Raw genomic sequence first — 18,425 nt, 5'->3', positions numbered from 1 at the left:
TAAAGAGGGATTGAGGAAGTAATATGAAATCATGGGTCCGAATTATAAAAGATCACTACTAAAAATATTTGAGAAAATTAATTCTAGCATACATGAATTATAGGCAATTTTTTTTCTAGGCCCCTAAACTATAAAAGTAAATTCACGACTAATTAAACTTTTAATTTTTTTCCTATCGCGGTCCTTTCATTAAAATCTGAGTAACGCCGTTAATTTTTCAGTAACGTGACAAATCTTTTAAAAATATTTTTAAAGTTTCAGAGAATTAAAGGCAATTTTGAAGATAATTTCGATATCCAAATTCGAAACTTAAGTAGCAAAAACGCTCATTTTTCAATCCTCTACCTCATCAAAAAAATTCAGTTTGGGAAACTTTCTTTTTCAATGAAATTAGGGTTTTGATTCAATTAATTTTTCTGTGATGTTGACGATATTGATGGATAGAATATTGAAAAACGAGAGATTTGATTACTCAAGTTTTAAGTTTGGAAACTAGAATCATCTTCAAAATTGCCTTTCATTCTTCTGACAAGAATGTTCTTCGAAACTAACGGCGTCAATCTGATTTTAACGGAAGAACTCCGATGATAAAAAAACGAAAATTGAATTACTTATAAATTTATATTTATGGTTCAGGAATCTAGAAAAAAAAAACCTATAGTTCATGATCTTTAAAATTAATTATCCCAAAATATTTTTACTGCCTCAAATCTATCATAGGATATAAAAACTGAAACATTTAGAAATACTTTTTCCCAAGTATGGTTAATTAAATAAAAGAACCCCTAGAGAAGCTTATAATAATTAACATCTTACAATGATTAACGAGGATTAATCAGTCAAATTGCAAAATTTTCGGGCATGATGCTTTCCAAGTGTCCAAACTGCCAGAGCAACTCTACCTATAATTCTTTCTTCATTTTTTTTATTAAGCTTTGCGATTATAATTAATGAAATTACATACATACTTGAATGATTTTTGATGTTACAAAAAGATCAAAGAAGTGAGACTACTCTGAGCGCGGCTTTCCAGTGGAACAATGACTATACCGTGTCTCTCTAAGTTAATTCATGAACTTGCGGCAGGTTGAAGATTTACACAAGCAGGGAACTCTAAATTCTTCACACTCGTCAGGATCAAACAAGTAATCATAACTGCCACAAAAGGAGGATATGCTCAGCAACATAAATTGCCAGGATCAGGGATGCACACACACACACACGAACACTTTTAGAGTTAGAGAGGGAGGGAGGGAGTTACGTTAATTCATCACCAGCAGACACATTTGTCCTGGCAATAAGTACAATGCGGCTCTCATCAGCACCAACACTCATTATTCTTGCATAGCAGTTTGGTGCACACTGTCAAACAACAGATTTAAATTTATCGTTAAGGACAATCACAGATTTTTGAGAGTGTCTCTCCTGGTACATGTGGATGAAAAGCAATTTCCTAACAAAGGTACATGTTAATGAAAAGCAATTTCCTAACAAAGTAGAGGATATACAGTAATACAGATATAAGGAACACATGGTTAATTGGTTATCTTTACGTAGGGGGACGGGAGCTCGACGCACATATCAAGCTCATATAAAGTATAGTTCTGTAAATTATTTTAAATTTTTTTCTTCTAAATAAAAATACAATGTCTGAATGTTTATTCAAAATAAGAAATTTTACAAATAAATTATGAAACTATACTTTATAGTAGCCTTAAAATGTGTGTCAAGCCTTTGAGAAAAAACTGTAAAGAAATGAGTGGGACGGAGAGAGTAGTAGGCTATAGTCCTCAGGCTTTAATGTATTAGATATTATTAAGGTTAGTTCTTATTTGGTCTTACTACGTACCGTCGATACTTAAACTCCGCACATAAACACAGTATTAGCATGAATATATTCGAAAAGAAAATGACTTACAGAATGGTTTATTAACCGCGCAATGTTTCCTTTATCTGTAGCATCGACAACGACTTCTTCACTGATCTTGAACAACTGCAAAGTATTAACACAAATCAATTCCCTTTAATTTCAGAAAAGAGGGCACAAAAACGTCAAAATTGTCACTTTTTAATAGAATATGGTAATAAAGATCATAAAACTTACATAGCAGTCTTTGCCTTCCACACGGTAGCGCGCTTCTCTCAGATCAGCCACACTACCCCTAACTTGTTCACCACGATATTCTAGAACCTGCAATCAACGATCAGATTCATGCGATACTATCACACTGTAAAACATGTATGCTGACTTGCAAGAAAAAATTACAACAAATAACTGGTGTGAAACATGTGAACAACATTACAGACCTTAATTGCATCCTAATAAAAAGTAAAACTTATTCTTTCATTTGAAGAATGTAAAAAAAGAAACTTTGATAAGGTTGCAAAATTATATTAAAATTCAGGTTGCTGCACTCACGAACATAAACTTACCTTGAACCTAAATGATGACCCCCCCCCCCCCAATCCCCCTCTCAAAAAAACATTATAATGATCGTTACATGTAGAGGAGCAGCCAGATAATATTGTTCAGTGTCCTTTTTAAGGCTATACTTTACATGTACTTGAAACCATGTGTTAGTTTCTATTACAAATATGTTTTAAGTGCAAAATGCTGGACTAGACCACAGGACTTCTGACCAGCCAAAAAGTTCCATGTGAAGCAATTCAGGATGAAATTCCCAATTTTTCAAGTGGAAGGCAACTAATGATTAAAAGAGCATTTTTTCCGGTGATTTGTTTAGAGTACTAACCATTTCTCCTTCTGCTATGTCTCGGCGTGCAAAGAGGCCCCATCCATGTATGCCAGATCTACCAAAGCAAACCCGATCATTTTCCGTTTTCTGGATTTTAAAAAGATGAAGTTGAAGTGAAAAATTGAATCAATAAAATAGCAAGTACAAACATAAAGATATAAAGTCTTGCCTGCAAATGTTGTAGTCGTTCTCTGAAAGTAGAATACATTTTAGGCTCCGCAATTTTCTGGTCAAATGAATAAAAAAAATAGATTTATTAATCTAATAAATCAAACAAGAGACTAAAAATGCATGCAGGTGAGAATATTACTCTAGTACTGTTCAGTTTCTGTATTGAAACTAAAGAATGATGTATGGGTCCTGCGACTCGGTGAGCAATAGGTTCTTCTACTTTCTGGCAAGGACAAAAAAACGAGGAGAGGTTAGCAATTATAACAATAGCAAGAACATACAGTATGAAGAAGCTGTCAGTTCTCTGGATATAATTCTAATCTCGAAGGAAAGAGTATTGAATTAGCCTAAATCTTGTGTTTGTTATGAACACCAAAAGAGCGATAATCAGATAGATTAAAGTTACTGCAATTACTGATTTTTTCATCACAGGGCCGTGTCCAAGGTATTAAAAAGTTCTGTATCTACTCGAACTTGAGATTATATCTTAGTTTTTATACATGCCCTTAGTTAAAGTAGCTAAAGCTTTCATTTTGGAGTTTATGTCAAAACCATGTTTGCATAAATGTCACATAAGAACATATAATGATCCATGCATTATAAGGACTGACTTAAGAGATTGTGCTTTCCATAAATTAGTTCTTCAATCATTCTTTATATAACTCCAATAAATAAAAACGACCTATATTTTAATATTACAAGGTACCTTGTTGCTTAATCTCGTAAAGATCCGACATCTAGCAGAAGAAAATGGTTCAATCTCACAAGGCTCAACGGTAGGAGATTCTTGAAACTTCAGTCTGTTAGAAATCAGCCTTGAACCATTTCTCTTTTTATTTTGTAATAGACTTTTAGTTGAAAAAACCCCTGAAGGAGTCTGTATAATGAGAACCGTGTCCGGATTTGGAGCCCTGCATAATAATACAAAATCATGTTAGATGAATAAACAATTAAGTGTAGAATATATTGTCTTTAGCTTTTTACAACACATATCAGTTAATGGCATAGTTAAACTAGGAAAACTCTTTCACTTCTCTTTTATCTTTGTATTGTAGCCTTAGCATGTGTTTCCACACTCTATATTTGTAATGGGGTAAACCCTACCTGTGATAAGCACAATATGAAACCATTTTCGTGATCTGCTTCCCATTTTTTTCCAAGGTATGCAACTGCCAATTGAAAAACTCTTCGAGTAAGATGTCATTGTTATCACAAATACACACAGTATCATAAGTCTCGTATGTAAACGCCATTCCAATTGACATTCCATAAGAATAAAACAATCATGAACCGAGATAAAAGGCTTAAGTCACCTCCATGCGATACCCTGCCCTAGAAGCGCACATAGCATGGTAATAAGTAGAACACTTGCAACATTGTGTGCAGGAACCATGGATTTGCTTACAAATTACGCAGATCTGTATTTATAATAAGAAATGATCTATTAAATTCAAGCAGTTAAATTAATATATATGGTAGATACCCTGCAGAAAAACAAAGAATTCCAAAAAAATCACGAACTCCAGACAGCCACAATAGATAACTGGACAATATATAATATTAAATTTTTATAAACATTTCTGAAATCAAACTAAAATTCAATATTGATGGTAAAAGAATTCGTGATTCTTATCTCTTAAAAAATGACATGAAAATAGTTGTAATGTCATAATTCCGGAATACAAATCCATTGCACAATACAAATCAGCTACTAAGGTACCTTCACAAACGAGTTTGAAGGAATTCTCAAAATCCCAAGAGCTGGTTCCATCTTTTCATCACTTGCAAAAGAGACTTCAGGTTGAAACCAAGCGCATGTGATATGAACCCATAAAGGTTTAACATCAGTAGGCTTTAAAGCACCTCCTGATATATATTTGGAGCAGGGTTAGTTCAAATATTTTAGATATACACAAACTGATCAATCATTTCACACTCCTTTATTTAATATATATCTCCGAGATTCGTTTGTTGAGGCAGGATTACGTTTATCAGATAAGCCATACAACTTACTGACAAATTATAGATGCAAACTAATACAGCAGTATAATACTGCAGGAACCAAAACTTATTTGTTAATTCACAGAAAATGAGAAAGCATAAAGTCTTCATACCTTTTACAGGACAGAGGCAACACTCTCTTTCAATATCAGGTGCCTCGCAAGATCGGCAGACCCATGAGGTGAAATCTCGAACGTTTCTCACCCCATAACATTCTTGATGAACTGCTATTTGACATCTGATAAAAGTAATTAGACATTAGTTATATTTCACACGAGCATACAATATGTTTTTCAAGCCTGGCAGGATACTATGCTCAATGTTAAAGGCACGTGATGGGGTCCAGATATAGTGCAAAATTCTGCAGCATTTTTTCTCAGGTTTACATATACAAGTGTTTTCAGTTTTCAAACTTCTTTTCTTACCTGATGCAGATAATAATCTTGTTGTAGTCCCAATCTTCAACCCATCGACATACAGCACAACGTTCTGTTGTCCACTTTACGTGCACGGGTTCGTATTTCTCTGTCGAAGGGAAGTACCAGAGACGTTAGCCTAGTTGATGTTACTGCATTGGCTGCTAAATTGAAAAAGTGTTCAATATCTGATACATGTTATATCACAGCTGTGTGTTCACCTTGCAGAAAATCCAATAGTTTTTGCTTCCTTGATTTTTGGGATGGCCGCTTAAGAGAATTGACAGGAACAAGGCTGCGCTGATGATACTCCGCTACTTGCAACATCTGTCAAATCATATGTAATATTATTAGATATTTGTGCAATGGTATAACTTATAAGATACATTTGTTTTCTCACTTGAGGGGAAAAGAAACTCACAGTAGTGAATATCTAATTGCTTTTGATAAACACAATATATCTATGGAGAGGTAAGATATACATAATCCCAAATTACCACATAAGTGACATCTGAGTCTCTTCATCCACAGGAAAAAGAATTTTTAACAAGAAAAAAGAAAACGAAGAACATCCTTAAACACTTTTTAGACCTACAACCAAGCCAGGGATAAGTGAACGACAAGTTAACAGGACATATGTAACAATTATAAACTTTTCAACAATCAAGTCCTTGACTTTAAAATATACGGAAAAGAACTAAAATTACTACCATGGTGCTTCAGTAATTTATACACGAAAAGTTACTTGGATCCGTCAGTTTCAGAAAATATGATAAGTACTGACTCTTTAAAAAAAATTGAGATATTTTCGAATTTAAACCCGACGTTTTATAGATGACTGAACTGTCCTTAACTAGTAGTAGTTTTCAATTCTTTATACAAATAAAATAAAATAAATAAATATATTATATATATATATATTCAGTTGTAAAATTTCTAAAGTCAACCTCATAATTACAGAAGTTACAAAGAACCAAACTAACCAAAGAGTAACCCTTACTTTATGAATAATATGAATCAATGATTATAAGCCATTCATCTTCAATCCACTAAATGTAGATGCATTTCATGAAAAACTGAAGAAAACAGCATGAGAGAAATATCTAAAGTACGAACCCATTGCTCCAACGTTAACATGGAACCTTTGACCCTGACACTGGATTTCCAATTTTTTTTTTTGGAACCCGTATGCCGTTCCCACTCACTAAGTGCCTTCTTCTCAGTCCCACAGTACCCACATTTGCAGACAACCCTGCAATGAAAGGAGATAAAGGAGAAAGGACAGCGTGAAGAAGTGATCAAACTTATAAACACATGGAAAGAAGAAGATAGAGCTGAATTATAGTATCAAAGTCTAGCACATAAATTTCAAACATTAATCAAGGTGGAAACAGTGGTAAGATAATACAGTAAATTTCAGGTAGCAATGTATATTTTGTGCAGGGGATAACGACAGGAATATCAACTTTTCTGTTTTTCATCACATAGTTGTAAATCACGATTTTCTCTTGCCAGTCTTTTATAAGAAGAGGGTTGGACAGAAATATTTGAAAAAGATTCATCAGTTTAATGTATCCATATGAAATAAGAGAACAACAAGATACATTTACTTACAAATGAAGGCTTGGGAAGTATATGCCTTCAACCCCTGCACAGATGACAGTAACCTTGTCGGGCAGCACTGATTGATCATTCTTTCTGTAATTTTCAGAGCAAACAATTCAATGTCTTAGAGTAAGATGCAGAACATCCATGCTCGCAGGGGCGGAGGGTCCACACATAGTTACAGGTACAGATAGCTAAGGTTTACCTGGTTTTTCGTTGGACCTTTTCCGAGTCTGATAACTCAAAATCAAAATTTGCTCTGCATTGAGGACAGTAATAATCGAAGGTTCCTAGGTCCTACATTAGAAAAAAACAACATTAGGAACATAACCATATGCTAATAATTACTATCTTCACTGTTTTAATAAATCAGTTTACAATCAAATCAAATATTAAGATGGAGCATGTTGAGTAGACCTTCAAACGATTTTTGGGTATTTTGTCACACTCTGCATGCACCCAAATTTGGCAACCATCACAGCGCACCTGATATTTATGAGGTGTTACAGACATAATAAAAAAAAATCATAAAACTAAATAAGAATGTTGGTGCCTCACCCAAGTCCCCTTGTCTGAGCGATTCCAAATCTTCTTGCATATGCCACAGTAATGTTTAGGCTTTGATAACTGTAATAAGCAACAGCAACTACACTTTTAATATATGCAGCAATAGATATACATAAATACATCTTTAGTAACACTTTTGCTAATATTAACAAAGAAGGCACACAAACCCGAGCACAGGTATTACATAATACACGTCCTGCATTAGCAGAGTCAGCTTTTTTTGACGATATGCTAAGAGAGATATCCAAGCCACAGTGTACACAGTGCCTTGTGTTTTCATTATTAAAACCTTCCTGCGCAAGGAACACATATTTATAAATGGATGTTAATAGGGAGACCATTGTCTCAGAAGGATTTTGTTTCTTATAATAAAATGAGGTTCTTCAAAAGGCCACTTGCCTGTTTTTGGGAGTTGCATTTTTTATCTTGGTTTGAACCCGTGATCTCCTTTTTAATGCCTCTAGATATAGCCTCAAGATAATCCAAATTCCCAGCTGCAGCATTAATTTCCACCATCAGCATTTCAGTGAATCCTTGTTCTGCTAGAAATGCCTCCTCAATGGCAGATCGTAGATCACCTGGCTTGCTGTCATTCAATTCAGTCTGCCCCTGGAACCTAAACAAGTAAGAGAATACCTGAACTACAGTGCCAAAGGCATATATACGTGACAAACAACGTTTTCTTCTTCATCATCTTCTTCTTCTTTAACAAACTAGCAAACAAAAGATAACTACAACTTAAAAGTAAAACTAACACACCTGTCCACATGTTCTACAAACGGAAATATCATTCCATTTTTTATCCAGGCATAGTCCTGCACATCAATATATGAATCATAATAATCACATATTACAGATGAATATATTAGCATCAATCAAGTACTAATCTACAATATACTTTCATACCGAACTTGAGAACTTTTTACTCGGTTTTGATTGACCCAATATCTTTTATATTATACTATATCTAAATTATATCCTATATATTAGATAGGCATTTTTAGGATCCAATTTACAATATCATACTCCCTCCGTCCCCCTCAATTCTTTACATTGAGGGGACGGGGCTCGACACGCACTTTAATTAAATTTAGTTGCATAAATTTATTTTAAATTATTTTTTCTTTAAAATAATGATATAATGCTCAAACTTTTATAAAAAAAAAGAAAATTTTAAAAATAGATTACGGAAATATACTTTATAGTTGCCTTAAAATACGTATCAAACATGTGAAAAAAACTGTAAAAGAAATGAGGGGGACGGAGGTAGTATCATTTAACATGGTTCTACCAAGTACATTCTACTTACATCACTGCTCGAACTCCTCTTTATTTTTTAACAATATAAATTTATATTGTAATTTACTTGCATTAAATCTCATTAATATTATAATAATATGATTTTTTTTATCTATGTTAAATTTTATTACTACTTTATAGATAATTTCATCTTTATTTGGTAATATTTAGATGTGCTTGTAAAGTAAAAATATATATAAAATATATAAATATACACATATATAAATATGTCTTACCCTCTGAGTTCCATTACCAGAGTAGCCAAAAAACATCACACAAATAGTACCATCAATGCGAAAGCTCAGAACTTGTTGGGGAGCCTGTGTTGACGGATCAAGGACAATTGCAGGCCAAGCCGGAAAGTTATTCCCAGACATTGCCCATACGATATCACCAGGAGCAAAGTCATCTTCCCAACTTTTCTTTTCAACCTTGTCATTAACCTTTTCTTTCACTGAAGATATATTTACATCGACCGACCTACGTGAATTCAAATGATACTTCCTCATATCAAACCTTTTCGGCCTCAATTCCTCGTCTTCTGTTTCTTCTTCCGTTGCCTCGTCATCTTCCTCCTCATTTAACAATGCCGCAGACTTACGACACACGCTCTGGAATCTCCCGAATTTATCCTGATTCCTACTCTTCAGTTTTAACTTGGGATTCTTAGAAGTATTTCGCCTCCCCTTAGGATTAAACTCAGGATCCGAACACAACTCCTGAACAGTCAATTTACTCTCCTTCTTCCAATTATCAAGAACCGAGTCATTAAATCGAGAAGGAAGAACCTGAATCCTCCCTCTCGAAGTCCTGACCAATGGCGGCTTCGTAGGAGCCTCAATTACTCGATCATTACTCACGTCTTCTTCTTCCTCCTCCTCCTCTTCTTCTTCTTCTTCTTCTTCTTCTTCTAAGCTAGTCTCCGATTTCGACGACTCCGCCTTAACGGAAACATCCGTGCACCAGTGGTCAGTGTTGTCAGTTTTGCAATAAGCCTTACCGTTAGGTAATTGAGGATGATAAATAAGTCGTCCGCATCCTTTTAACGTAATAATACCGGCGGCGATTTCCCCCAGGAGATGCAGAGGATAATATCCATTAAATTTACGCTTCTTCCGATTCTCCGAGTCTTCATCATCTGGCTCACTGAGTCGACACCGCTTTAAACTCGGCATTACTGATTTCAAGCTCTTTTTAATTATCATCTCTCTCAATCTCTCTCTCTCACACACACACAATCTCTCTCTGTAAATAGAAAAATAAACAGAGCAGAGAAGCAACTGAATTGAGATTAAAATCTCAAGTCTATCGGCACAAAACCCTAATTTCCAATTGGAAACGCGGCAAAAAATCGGAAGATTGAAACTGAGGTGTAATGAGATTGAAATTAAGGAGAAGAAAAAGTTAATTAACGGCGAATTATAGTGAATCGAATTTTTTTATAAAAAGAGAGAGAAGATGTTAAATAGGGATCTGTCTCTGTTTTAAAGCTTTCCTCCTAACTGCTATCAAGAGTCGAGGAGAGAGAAACAACACCAATTTATATACGTGTACATGTATGTGTGCGTGTTGTATATATATTCCGAGTAAATTTGTGGAGAAAATAGTTTCGTAATTTGATGGTGATATATATATAGAGAGAGAGAATAGATACAGAGAATGTGTATGTATAGATTATAGAATGATATAATGAAAGCTAGGGGGAGAGAAGGAAGAGTCGAGTCAGCGTTATGATTGTGGCTTATTATGTTGGTTTTTGTTAAAAATTTGTAGCGCTGCGCCGTGCTTCAAAATGTCGGAATATTTTCAAATTTTGATAACAAAAAGCTTCCCACATTATGTTTTATGAATCAATTTAGAACAATTATTTTATGTTTGGACGAAGAATTTCCTTGTTTCAAAAAAAAAAAAAAAAAACGAAATTCTGTTAAACAACTGTTTTGTGTAAGTCGGTTCCGGCTAAGGATTTGGCAGTGCTGTGGTGTCCTAGGATGAGGACGATGTTTTTTTTGGATTTTGATTTAAATTTTGATTTTGCGCTTAGCTTTATGTTGTAGTAGAATAATTTTAGAATGTGTTTGGGTTTTTGTTTTGATTTGTGTTGGGGTTTCAGTAAAATGATGCATGGTCTTCTTCGATGTTAAGGGACGTGAAGGGGTAAGTGAATATTTTTAATAAATTTAAACGTCCTAATATGATGATGATGACCCTGTTTGTTGTGTATGCTTTCTTTTGCTGGTGTGATGAAATCAAAATATGAATCCCCTCTTCTTTTACTTGGGTTTTTCCTTTCTCAAGTGAAAACTAGTCGGAAAGATGAATATTTTGGTGATGCTCCTCGACGTGCTCAAAGTTGTACGATAGACCATGACGCAACCACAGTGATAAACTTTGTTGGGTATTTTTTTCACAAAAATTATGGTTTTTGAAAAAAAAAAAAAAAAAGTAAAGCAAGGAACCATTATTTTGGTGTAAGAAGGAAAGTAGAGTAGATTGATTAATTTGCTAGTGGGCTGAATATTGATAGTTCGGGCAGGGTAGTTTGAGAGATTGACATTATTATTAACAGAATCTTATTTATGTTCACGTTATTGCAACATCACCGAAGAATTTGCCGGCGGATTGCCGGAATATGTTTCCGTACTAGTTTGTAAAAAACACTCATAAATATTACATTCCCCGGTGATGAAAAAAGGATCGGATAAAATGATATTTTTGTTGTACAAAGCCTACGGGGTATTGGTATTTTGCGAGGATCTAGAATTATTGTGTGAAAATAATATAAAATTGAAACATATACCTCCATGGCGATGGGGTACGGTGATTGAGTTAATTAAATCGGTTTTGGTGTGGTGTTGAACATTGGCAGCCGCAGAGAAAGCAAGCAACTCCAAAGGAACAACACTATGGTGGCCATATTATACTTGGTATAATGACTTGATGAGTCAGGGGTTTCTTTGTTTCTCATTATCTTTGTTTGCGACACCAACAAAAAATGAATCAACTTGGAACAGCAGCTGCAACTAGTACTGTGCTAGGTCACCTGGGGTGCGTTCTGCGTAGTGTCCTAGTTACAAGCTTTATTTAAATTGCAGAATGCATCCTTTAATGTTGTCTAAAATTTAAAGTTGTATACTTCAACAAATGTAGACCGCATCTTGTTACTTTCAAACTCGTTTTAAGTTACACCCCTTTTATAATTTTTCGTCAAATATAACCGTTAACGTTAAGTGTTTGAAAGGTAAAACTAGTATATTGTTATTTGAACGCAAATGCAGCTTGCAACCCTAACTTTCAGTTTGTATGCAAAATGCACCTATTTGACAGTTACAACTAAAATAATGAGGGCAAAATAGGAATTTTAGTATAAAATTTAATAAATTTTGTAGTTATAATTCGAAAAAAGCTTGATAGGGAATAAATAAATTCTGATTACGTAATTAAATATTGCATTAATTATACATGATTTGGGCTTCAAGGCCCAATAAGAAGATGTATGACATTCAGACCAAAAAGGTTAACACATTAATCAGGCCTGATGGACCAGATCAGGCCTGATGGACCAGATCAGGTCTGATGGACCAAATCAGGCCTGATGGAACAAAGGAGGCCCAAAACCCTGAATATTAATTAATTTCGTAATTAATTAATAAGGAAAAAATCAGCTATTAATAAGAGTCCCAATAAGGATATAAATCCTAGTGGATTAGCCTCCAAGGGACCTAGAAGGATAAGGAATCAGTTTCTTACCACTTAGGACTCCAAAGTCCATTCTAATTCTGAGACTTGGCTACCAAGTCTCCTATACCAAGTCCAATTCAAGAACCCCCAACATCTATATAAGGGGCCTCACCCCACACATAAGAACTACGTTTTTTGACTTGATCCTTGGCAATCAGCAAGGTACGTAAGCATCTTGTTAATGTAGATTGAGTCACGAAAGTCAAATCGAGCCTCGAAACTCACGTTTCTTAGTAATAAATACAGCAGTTGGCGCCGTCTGCGGGACAACACAACAAAAATGATTGCGAGAATACGGAGAACAGTTAGAGCCCTTGAAGGAGGAACATCAACGGGGACAACCCAAGTAATTTCGTCAACCATAGAGGTACCTCCTCATTCAAACTATGCAGCCACGCAAGGAGAAGCCCAGGTAGGGGCAACTGAACCTCAGTCACAAGGGACGATTCCCTCGGCTACTCAAGGTACGAATCCCCAAGTTCAACAACTACATGCACCTGTGAATTCTCGACCCATTGGGTATGAGTATTCAACTATTGTGACTACTAACCCCCATATGGGATGCCCCTTTACCCCGAGGTTGGAGGAAGCGGACATGCTGGGTGGAGTGAGGCACGAGGGCGATCGCCCCCTATATACAAGGTTTGGCTCCAATCCCTGAGGATCAGGAATTTTCTGGTCCTTACACTGATGGTCGCCAACGTCCTAGGAGCACCCAAGGGACGAATTCCCAAGAAGTGCAGGAAAGGATCAGGGCTCATGAGGCTGAGATTCAAAGGCTGAAGCGCGACTTGGAGTCACACCAGAACACCAGACCCCCATTACCCCCAAGGGGGAGGAATCATCCCCCTATCATAGACCTGGATGGTCCGATACAGAGAAGGGTTGTTGTCCCAAGGGCTGATCCGAGCAATCTTCTTCCCCTTGGAGATCCTGATGATCCTACTCCACCATTCACTGAAGAAATAATGAATGCCAATATATCAAGGAAGTTCAAGATGCCCACTATTAAAGCTTATGATGGCACTGGAGATCCCGCCAATCATGTCAGGACATTTTCCAATGCACTGTTGCTACAGCCCGTGAATGACGCTATTAAGTGTCGGGCCTTTCCTCAAACCCTGTCGGGTATGGCTCAAAGGTGGTATAGTCGTTTACCCCCAAACTCTATTGGGTCCTTCATAGAATTAAGTCAGGCTTTTATTAAGCAATTTATCAGTGGGAGAGTGTATAAGAAAAGTTCAGCATCCCTCATGAGCATTGTGCAGGGGGCGAAGGAATCCTTAAGAGATTACCTGAACCGTTTCACAAAGGAAGCTTTAAAAGTCCCGGACCTTTATGACAAGGTAGCCATGATAGCACTGCAACAGGGAACTAGAGATAAGTTTTCAAGATGTCCTTGGCCAAACACCCCCTTGAAAGCATGCTGCAGCTCTAGGATAGGGCAGGGAAGTATATCAAGGTGGAAGAGAGTATGAGGAAGATAGTCGTAAGCAACGAGCCCGCTGGAGGCAAGAAGCGGAAGACCGATCTGGAATACATCACTAAGGACAAGTATCCTAGAACTGAGCAAAATCCTGACTCAACTCCCAAGAGAGGAGGACCTGGGCAAAAATTTACTCAGTATGCTAAGCTGAATGCTCCAAGGAGCCAAATTTTAATGGAAATCGAGAAAGATCGAGATATTCGCTGGCCTAAGCCCTTGAAAGCCGATCCTGCCAAGTTAGATAAGAGCAAGTATTGTAGATTTCACAAGGATGTTGGTCATGACACCGATGAGTGTAGGCAACTGAAAGATGAAATTGAGTTCCTTATTAGAAAAGGGAGATTGAACAAGTACACTGGAGATGGAGGAGACAGAAGCAACAACGTGAGAAAAAACTTTGACGATCGAAAAAGAGATCAAGAAGATCAGGGGTGAAATCCCCAACCTAGGGGACCGGTGATAAATACAATCTTCGGAGGACCGCGACCCCGAGGGCCTGTGATAAACACAATTTTTGGAGGACCAACTGCTGCTGGGTTATCCAAGAACTTCAGGAAAGCGTATGCTCGAGAAGTTATGCATATTGTTGGGGAAGCCCCGAAGAGGGCCAGGATAGGAGTAACAATGTCTTTTGATGATTCTGATCTGGAGGGTGTGAAATTTTCCCATGACGACCCGTTGGTCATAACCCCGATAATAGGGAACAGCCCGGTGAGAAGGGTCCTTGTGGATAATGGTGCTTCAGTGGATATCTTACTCTATGACACCATTTTAAGGATGGGATATAACGACTCCCAATTGACCCCAACTGACATGCCGATATATGGATTTACGGGAGTGGAGTGCCCTGTAGAAGGGATAATCAAGTTGCCAACAACCATAGGACATGCACCAAGGCAAGCAACTCGGATGCTGGACTTTGTAGTGGTGAAGGCTAGTTCAACTTACAACGCTATCATGGGAAGAACGGGGATACACGCCTTCAAGGCAGTCCCTTCTTCCTACCATTCAGTTATGAAGTTTCCAACCCGGGATGGGATCGGAGAAGAAAGAGGAGATCAAAAAATGGCTAGAAGTTGTTATGTGGCCTCTTTGAGGGCAGATGGAGTTGGGGGGCAGGTTTTTCCTATTGAAGATCTGGATATCCGAGAGAATGATGAGAAAAGAGGAAAGCCAGTAGAAGACTTGGTTTCAATTCCTTTAGCCCCCAAAGATCCTGAGAAGGTGACTTTTATTGGAGACACGCTCGAGGAGCCTCTTAGAGGGAAGTAGGTGAAATTTTTGTAAGAAAATAGTGACGTATTTGCATGGTCAGCAGCTGATATGCCAGGCATAGTGTAATAACCCCAATTTTTGGAAATTTTTGAAACACGGATGAATAGTAACTTTTGCTGATGATGCTGATTAAGGAAAATTATCAGAACACGCTATATAGGAGTACTGTTATGGAAATTCTAAGATCGTATTAGTACTCCATAAAGTAAATAAATATATGTAAAGATCGTCAGAATCCAAATTCGAACACTTTGATTTTTCCTGAAAATCCACCAGATACCGAAAGAATTGAGTATAAGGTAACATGATTAAAAGGATTTAAATTCAAGGATTATAAGAGAGGATCATAAAAGGAATACAAAATATTGAGAAAGGTTTAGGGGAACCCAAGTAATAAGATCCCGTATATGATCCCTCAAACGACGAACGAGAATGAAAATTAAGCGAACCGTAAAACAAATAAGCGACCAAGAGACAAGCTTGTACCAGAAGCCAAGGATTGTGACATCATCAAACCACAAGGAAGAGACATGTGGCAAATGAATGACATAGGCATGGTGACATAAGCATGATAAATTGAGGGATTTGTTGGTTGATTTTAAGCCATTCATTTTTTACCATGGTAAAAGGATAATTAACAAAACAAAACAAAGCAACCAAGCCAAAACAAATCAAAAACACAAAATACAAGTTGACTTTCATTTCCTTCAAAAAGCTCTCGGCCAAAACCAGAGCAGCAACTTCAAACTACCATATCTCCTTCAATACTCACTAAAATAGTATGTTCTATAGCTCTTTGGAAAGGTATTGAGATGGCCTACAACTCTTGTTCACAAGTCTCGTCCAAATAAGCATGGTAAGACCCTCGTTTTGACAGTTCTTTCAATCTGACTTTTAGAAACTTCAAAACCTAACTTTGTGTTCTTGATTTCTTTGGAAAGATCAAGCTTGTAGGAGGCTCCCTAAGACTTCCTAGCTATTCTAATCACTCCAAGGAAGGTATAACACCTCCAAACCCTAACTTTACTTTGAGTATTATGATGGTTTTGATGGTTATAGTAAATGAGAAACATGATGCTTGTGTGTTTAGAATTTGAATTGGATTTGTAGTGATTTGGATGTTGAAAGCTTGTTTATAGTTAATGAAACTTAAGTATAGCTAGTAGTTCATGTGTGGGGTTGTATAAATTGGAAAATCTTGAGGTTTGGGGACTGATGTAGTAAGGTTTGGATGAGGGTTGGTTGTATTGTTGGTTATGAGTTGAATGGTGGTTGTTTGGAGTGGTTTAAAATTGGAAATCGCGTAAACATAAACGTCATAATGCCCGATTTTCCTTAACTGTTCTGTTCTTAACTTTAGGACCCGTGAACTCACTGAAAGATTCTAACCTTTTCCATGTTTAGATAGTTCATGTTACGAGCTTCGTTTTGATATGTGGTTCGCTTGAATCCGATGTACGGTTTAGGAGAAACGACCGTTTTAAGTAACGGTATTTCGCAAACGAACCATTACCCCTCGCCTTACTTTGAAACCTTGGTTAAGGACTTTAAATGACTAATTGGGGTATGAAACAATTATGTTAAGTGGATTAGGCAGTTGGTAAGGTACTCGCGAAAGAATCGCCTTAAAACTCTTAATGCTTAATTTATTAAAAATGGTGGAGCCGAGGGTACTCGAGCGACTTAAGTGAATCGTTAAGCGTGAAAGCGAACGTTGGGGGTCTAATTGGTTAAAGTCTAGTTTATTAAGCGACCGGGGATTAATTCTGGCTTATGTTGTTCATAGTTTACCGGACCCACTCTAAACTTAAGTCTACCCCGGAGCACTCAGGCAAGTTTTCTACCCGTTATACTGTTGTTGTGATGTAAATATATGTATATGCATTATCTTGTGATAAGTGCATGATTGTTATTAGCAAATTTTGCGATATATTGGAGCATGCTGATATGGTATATATGCATGTCTGTTTCGTAATCTTGATATCTAATTGTTGATTCAAATGCTTATAAGTTGCATATACCTATGCTAGAGATAAGCAGTAGTTGTGTATACCCTTAGTATAGGGGACTCAAAGATGAACATTTTCTAAATCGGGAGTCGATGTTCCCGAGTATAATATATATATATATATATATATATATATTTATATATATAGATATAGTTTTCAAAACTATTAATCGAATACGATTTATTCGATAACTTTATTTTATTTAATGAATATTATTTTGAATATTCATACGAGGACTTATGACTCCGCTTATTTTATTAAATGAATATTATTTTGAATATTCATTCGAGGACTTATAACTCCGCTTCTTTTATTAAATAATATTCTTTATTTTATTAAAGAATAATGTTTCGATAATCAAATTTATTTTCGATTATTCAAATAAAGATCGTACTTTCGTATAAGTATATCTTTGGTTATTTATTATTCATTTCAAATATAAGTTTTAAAACTTCTACTTCAATTATTTTTATTAGGATTATCCTTGTGGGAATATTATTTAAATAATAATATTCAGATATTTTCTAATATATCGGGACTGATTTATTTTATTAAATCAGCATTAGTCCAGACATTCTTAAAAATGTTTTCGAGTCTTCAAAATGATTTTAAAAGTTAGAGCGGATCCCAAAACTCGTTTTCAAATTTAAGATCTTCCTTTCGAAGGGGATTTAAATACTCGCTCAAAAATCTGAGGGATCCGGCTCCGTGATGTATTTTTATATTCGCAACAAGGTTGCTGTTTTGAGAAAAGAGTTTTTGATTACTTACCCAACACTCAGGAAGTAAAATTCTTGGAATAAGTTAATCCATTAACAGGCATCGCCTGGGAAATATCGGTGAGTTTTTCTTTCCAACTAGATGCGACTTCTTGGTGGAGTCGTATCAACAAGTTCCTACTTGGGGAAAGGGGAGACGAGCTTTACGTTTCCGAGTCATGGATTTCATCTGAACTAGGAGTGGCGTAAGTGGTCGAGTGGCGCCAGCCCAGCCTTATTATATTGGCCCAAATGGCCTGGAAGTTCCGCTAAGACGGTCCATTCCTTAGGAGTCCAGTGTTCGGTTGACAAGTAAATCCAACAGGTTCTCCTCTACATGT

General features: G+C 36.4%; 1 protein-coding gene across 1 annotated transcript; it reads right to left on the bottom strand.

Moving 5' to 3' along the window:
* Positions 1–897: 897 nt before the first annotated feature.
* Positions 898–10,569, bottom strand: LOC141713038 (histone-lysine N-methyltransferase ATX4). The gene is made up of 23 exons (XM_074516246.1): positions 9,052–10,569; positions 8,276–8,331; positions 7,912–8,132; positions 7,684–7,805; positions 7,508–7,576; positions 7,367–7,435; positions 7,155–7,246; positions 6,959–7,042; positions 6,461–6,596; positions 5,566–5,671; positions 5,354–5,453; positions 5,042–5,166; positions 4,648–4,793; positions 4,241–4,345; positions 4,032–4,096; positions 3,634–3,838; positions 3,067–3,150; positions 2,926–2,982; positions 2,754–2,843; positions 2,105–2,191; positions 1,919–1,993; positions 1,262–1,362; positions 898–1,155 (listed from the first exon to the last, which is right to left on the bottom strand). The coding sequence occupies exons 1-23, from the start codon at positions 10,018–10,020 to the stop codon at positions 1,065–1,067; spliced, it is 3,255 nt and encodes a 1,084-aa protein (XP_074372347.1). The 5' UTR covers positions 10,021–10,569; the 3' UTR covers positions 898–1,064.
* Between the last annotated feature and the right edge of the window lie 7,856 nt (positions 10,570–18,425).

The sequence above is a fragment of the Apium graveolens genome, chromosome 3 (assembly GCF_009905375.1).
Source record: "Apium graveolens cultivar Ventura chromosome 3, ASM990537v1, whole genome shotgun sequence".
Lineage (NCBI taxonomy): Eukaryota > Viridiplantae > Streptophyta > Magnoliopsida > Apiales > Apiaceae > Apium > Apium graveolens.
Note: the sequence above shows the minus strand (reverse complement) of the source record. Positions and strands in the feature narration are given on the sequence as shown.

What these genes read in the sequence shown, in the direction of transcription:
- LOC141713038 (XM_074516246.1), bottom strand. Translation starts at nt 10,020, where the DNA reads ATGATAATTAAAAAGAGCTTGAAATCAGTAATGCCGAGTTTAAAGCGG. An exon ending in TATGTAATACCTGTGCTCGG is followed by an intron (nt 7,577 to 7,683) that starts GTTTGTGTGCCT and finishes TGCTTATTACAG; the next exon opens with TTATCAAAGCCTAAACATTA. An exon ending in CGCGGTTAATAAACCATTCT is followed by an intron (nt 1,363 to 1,918) that starts GTAAGTCATTTT and finishes GTTGTTTGACAG; the next exon opens with TGTGCACCAAACTGCTATGC.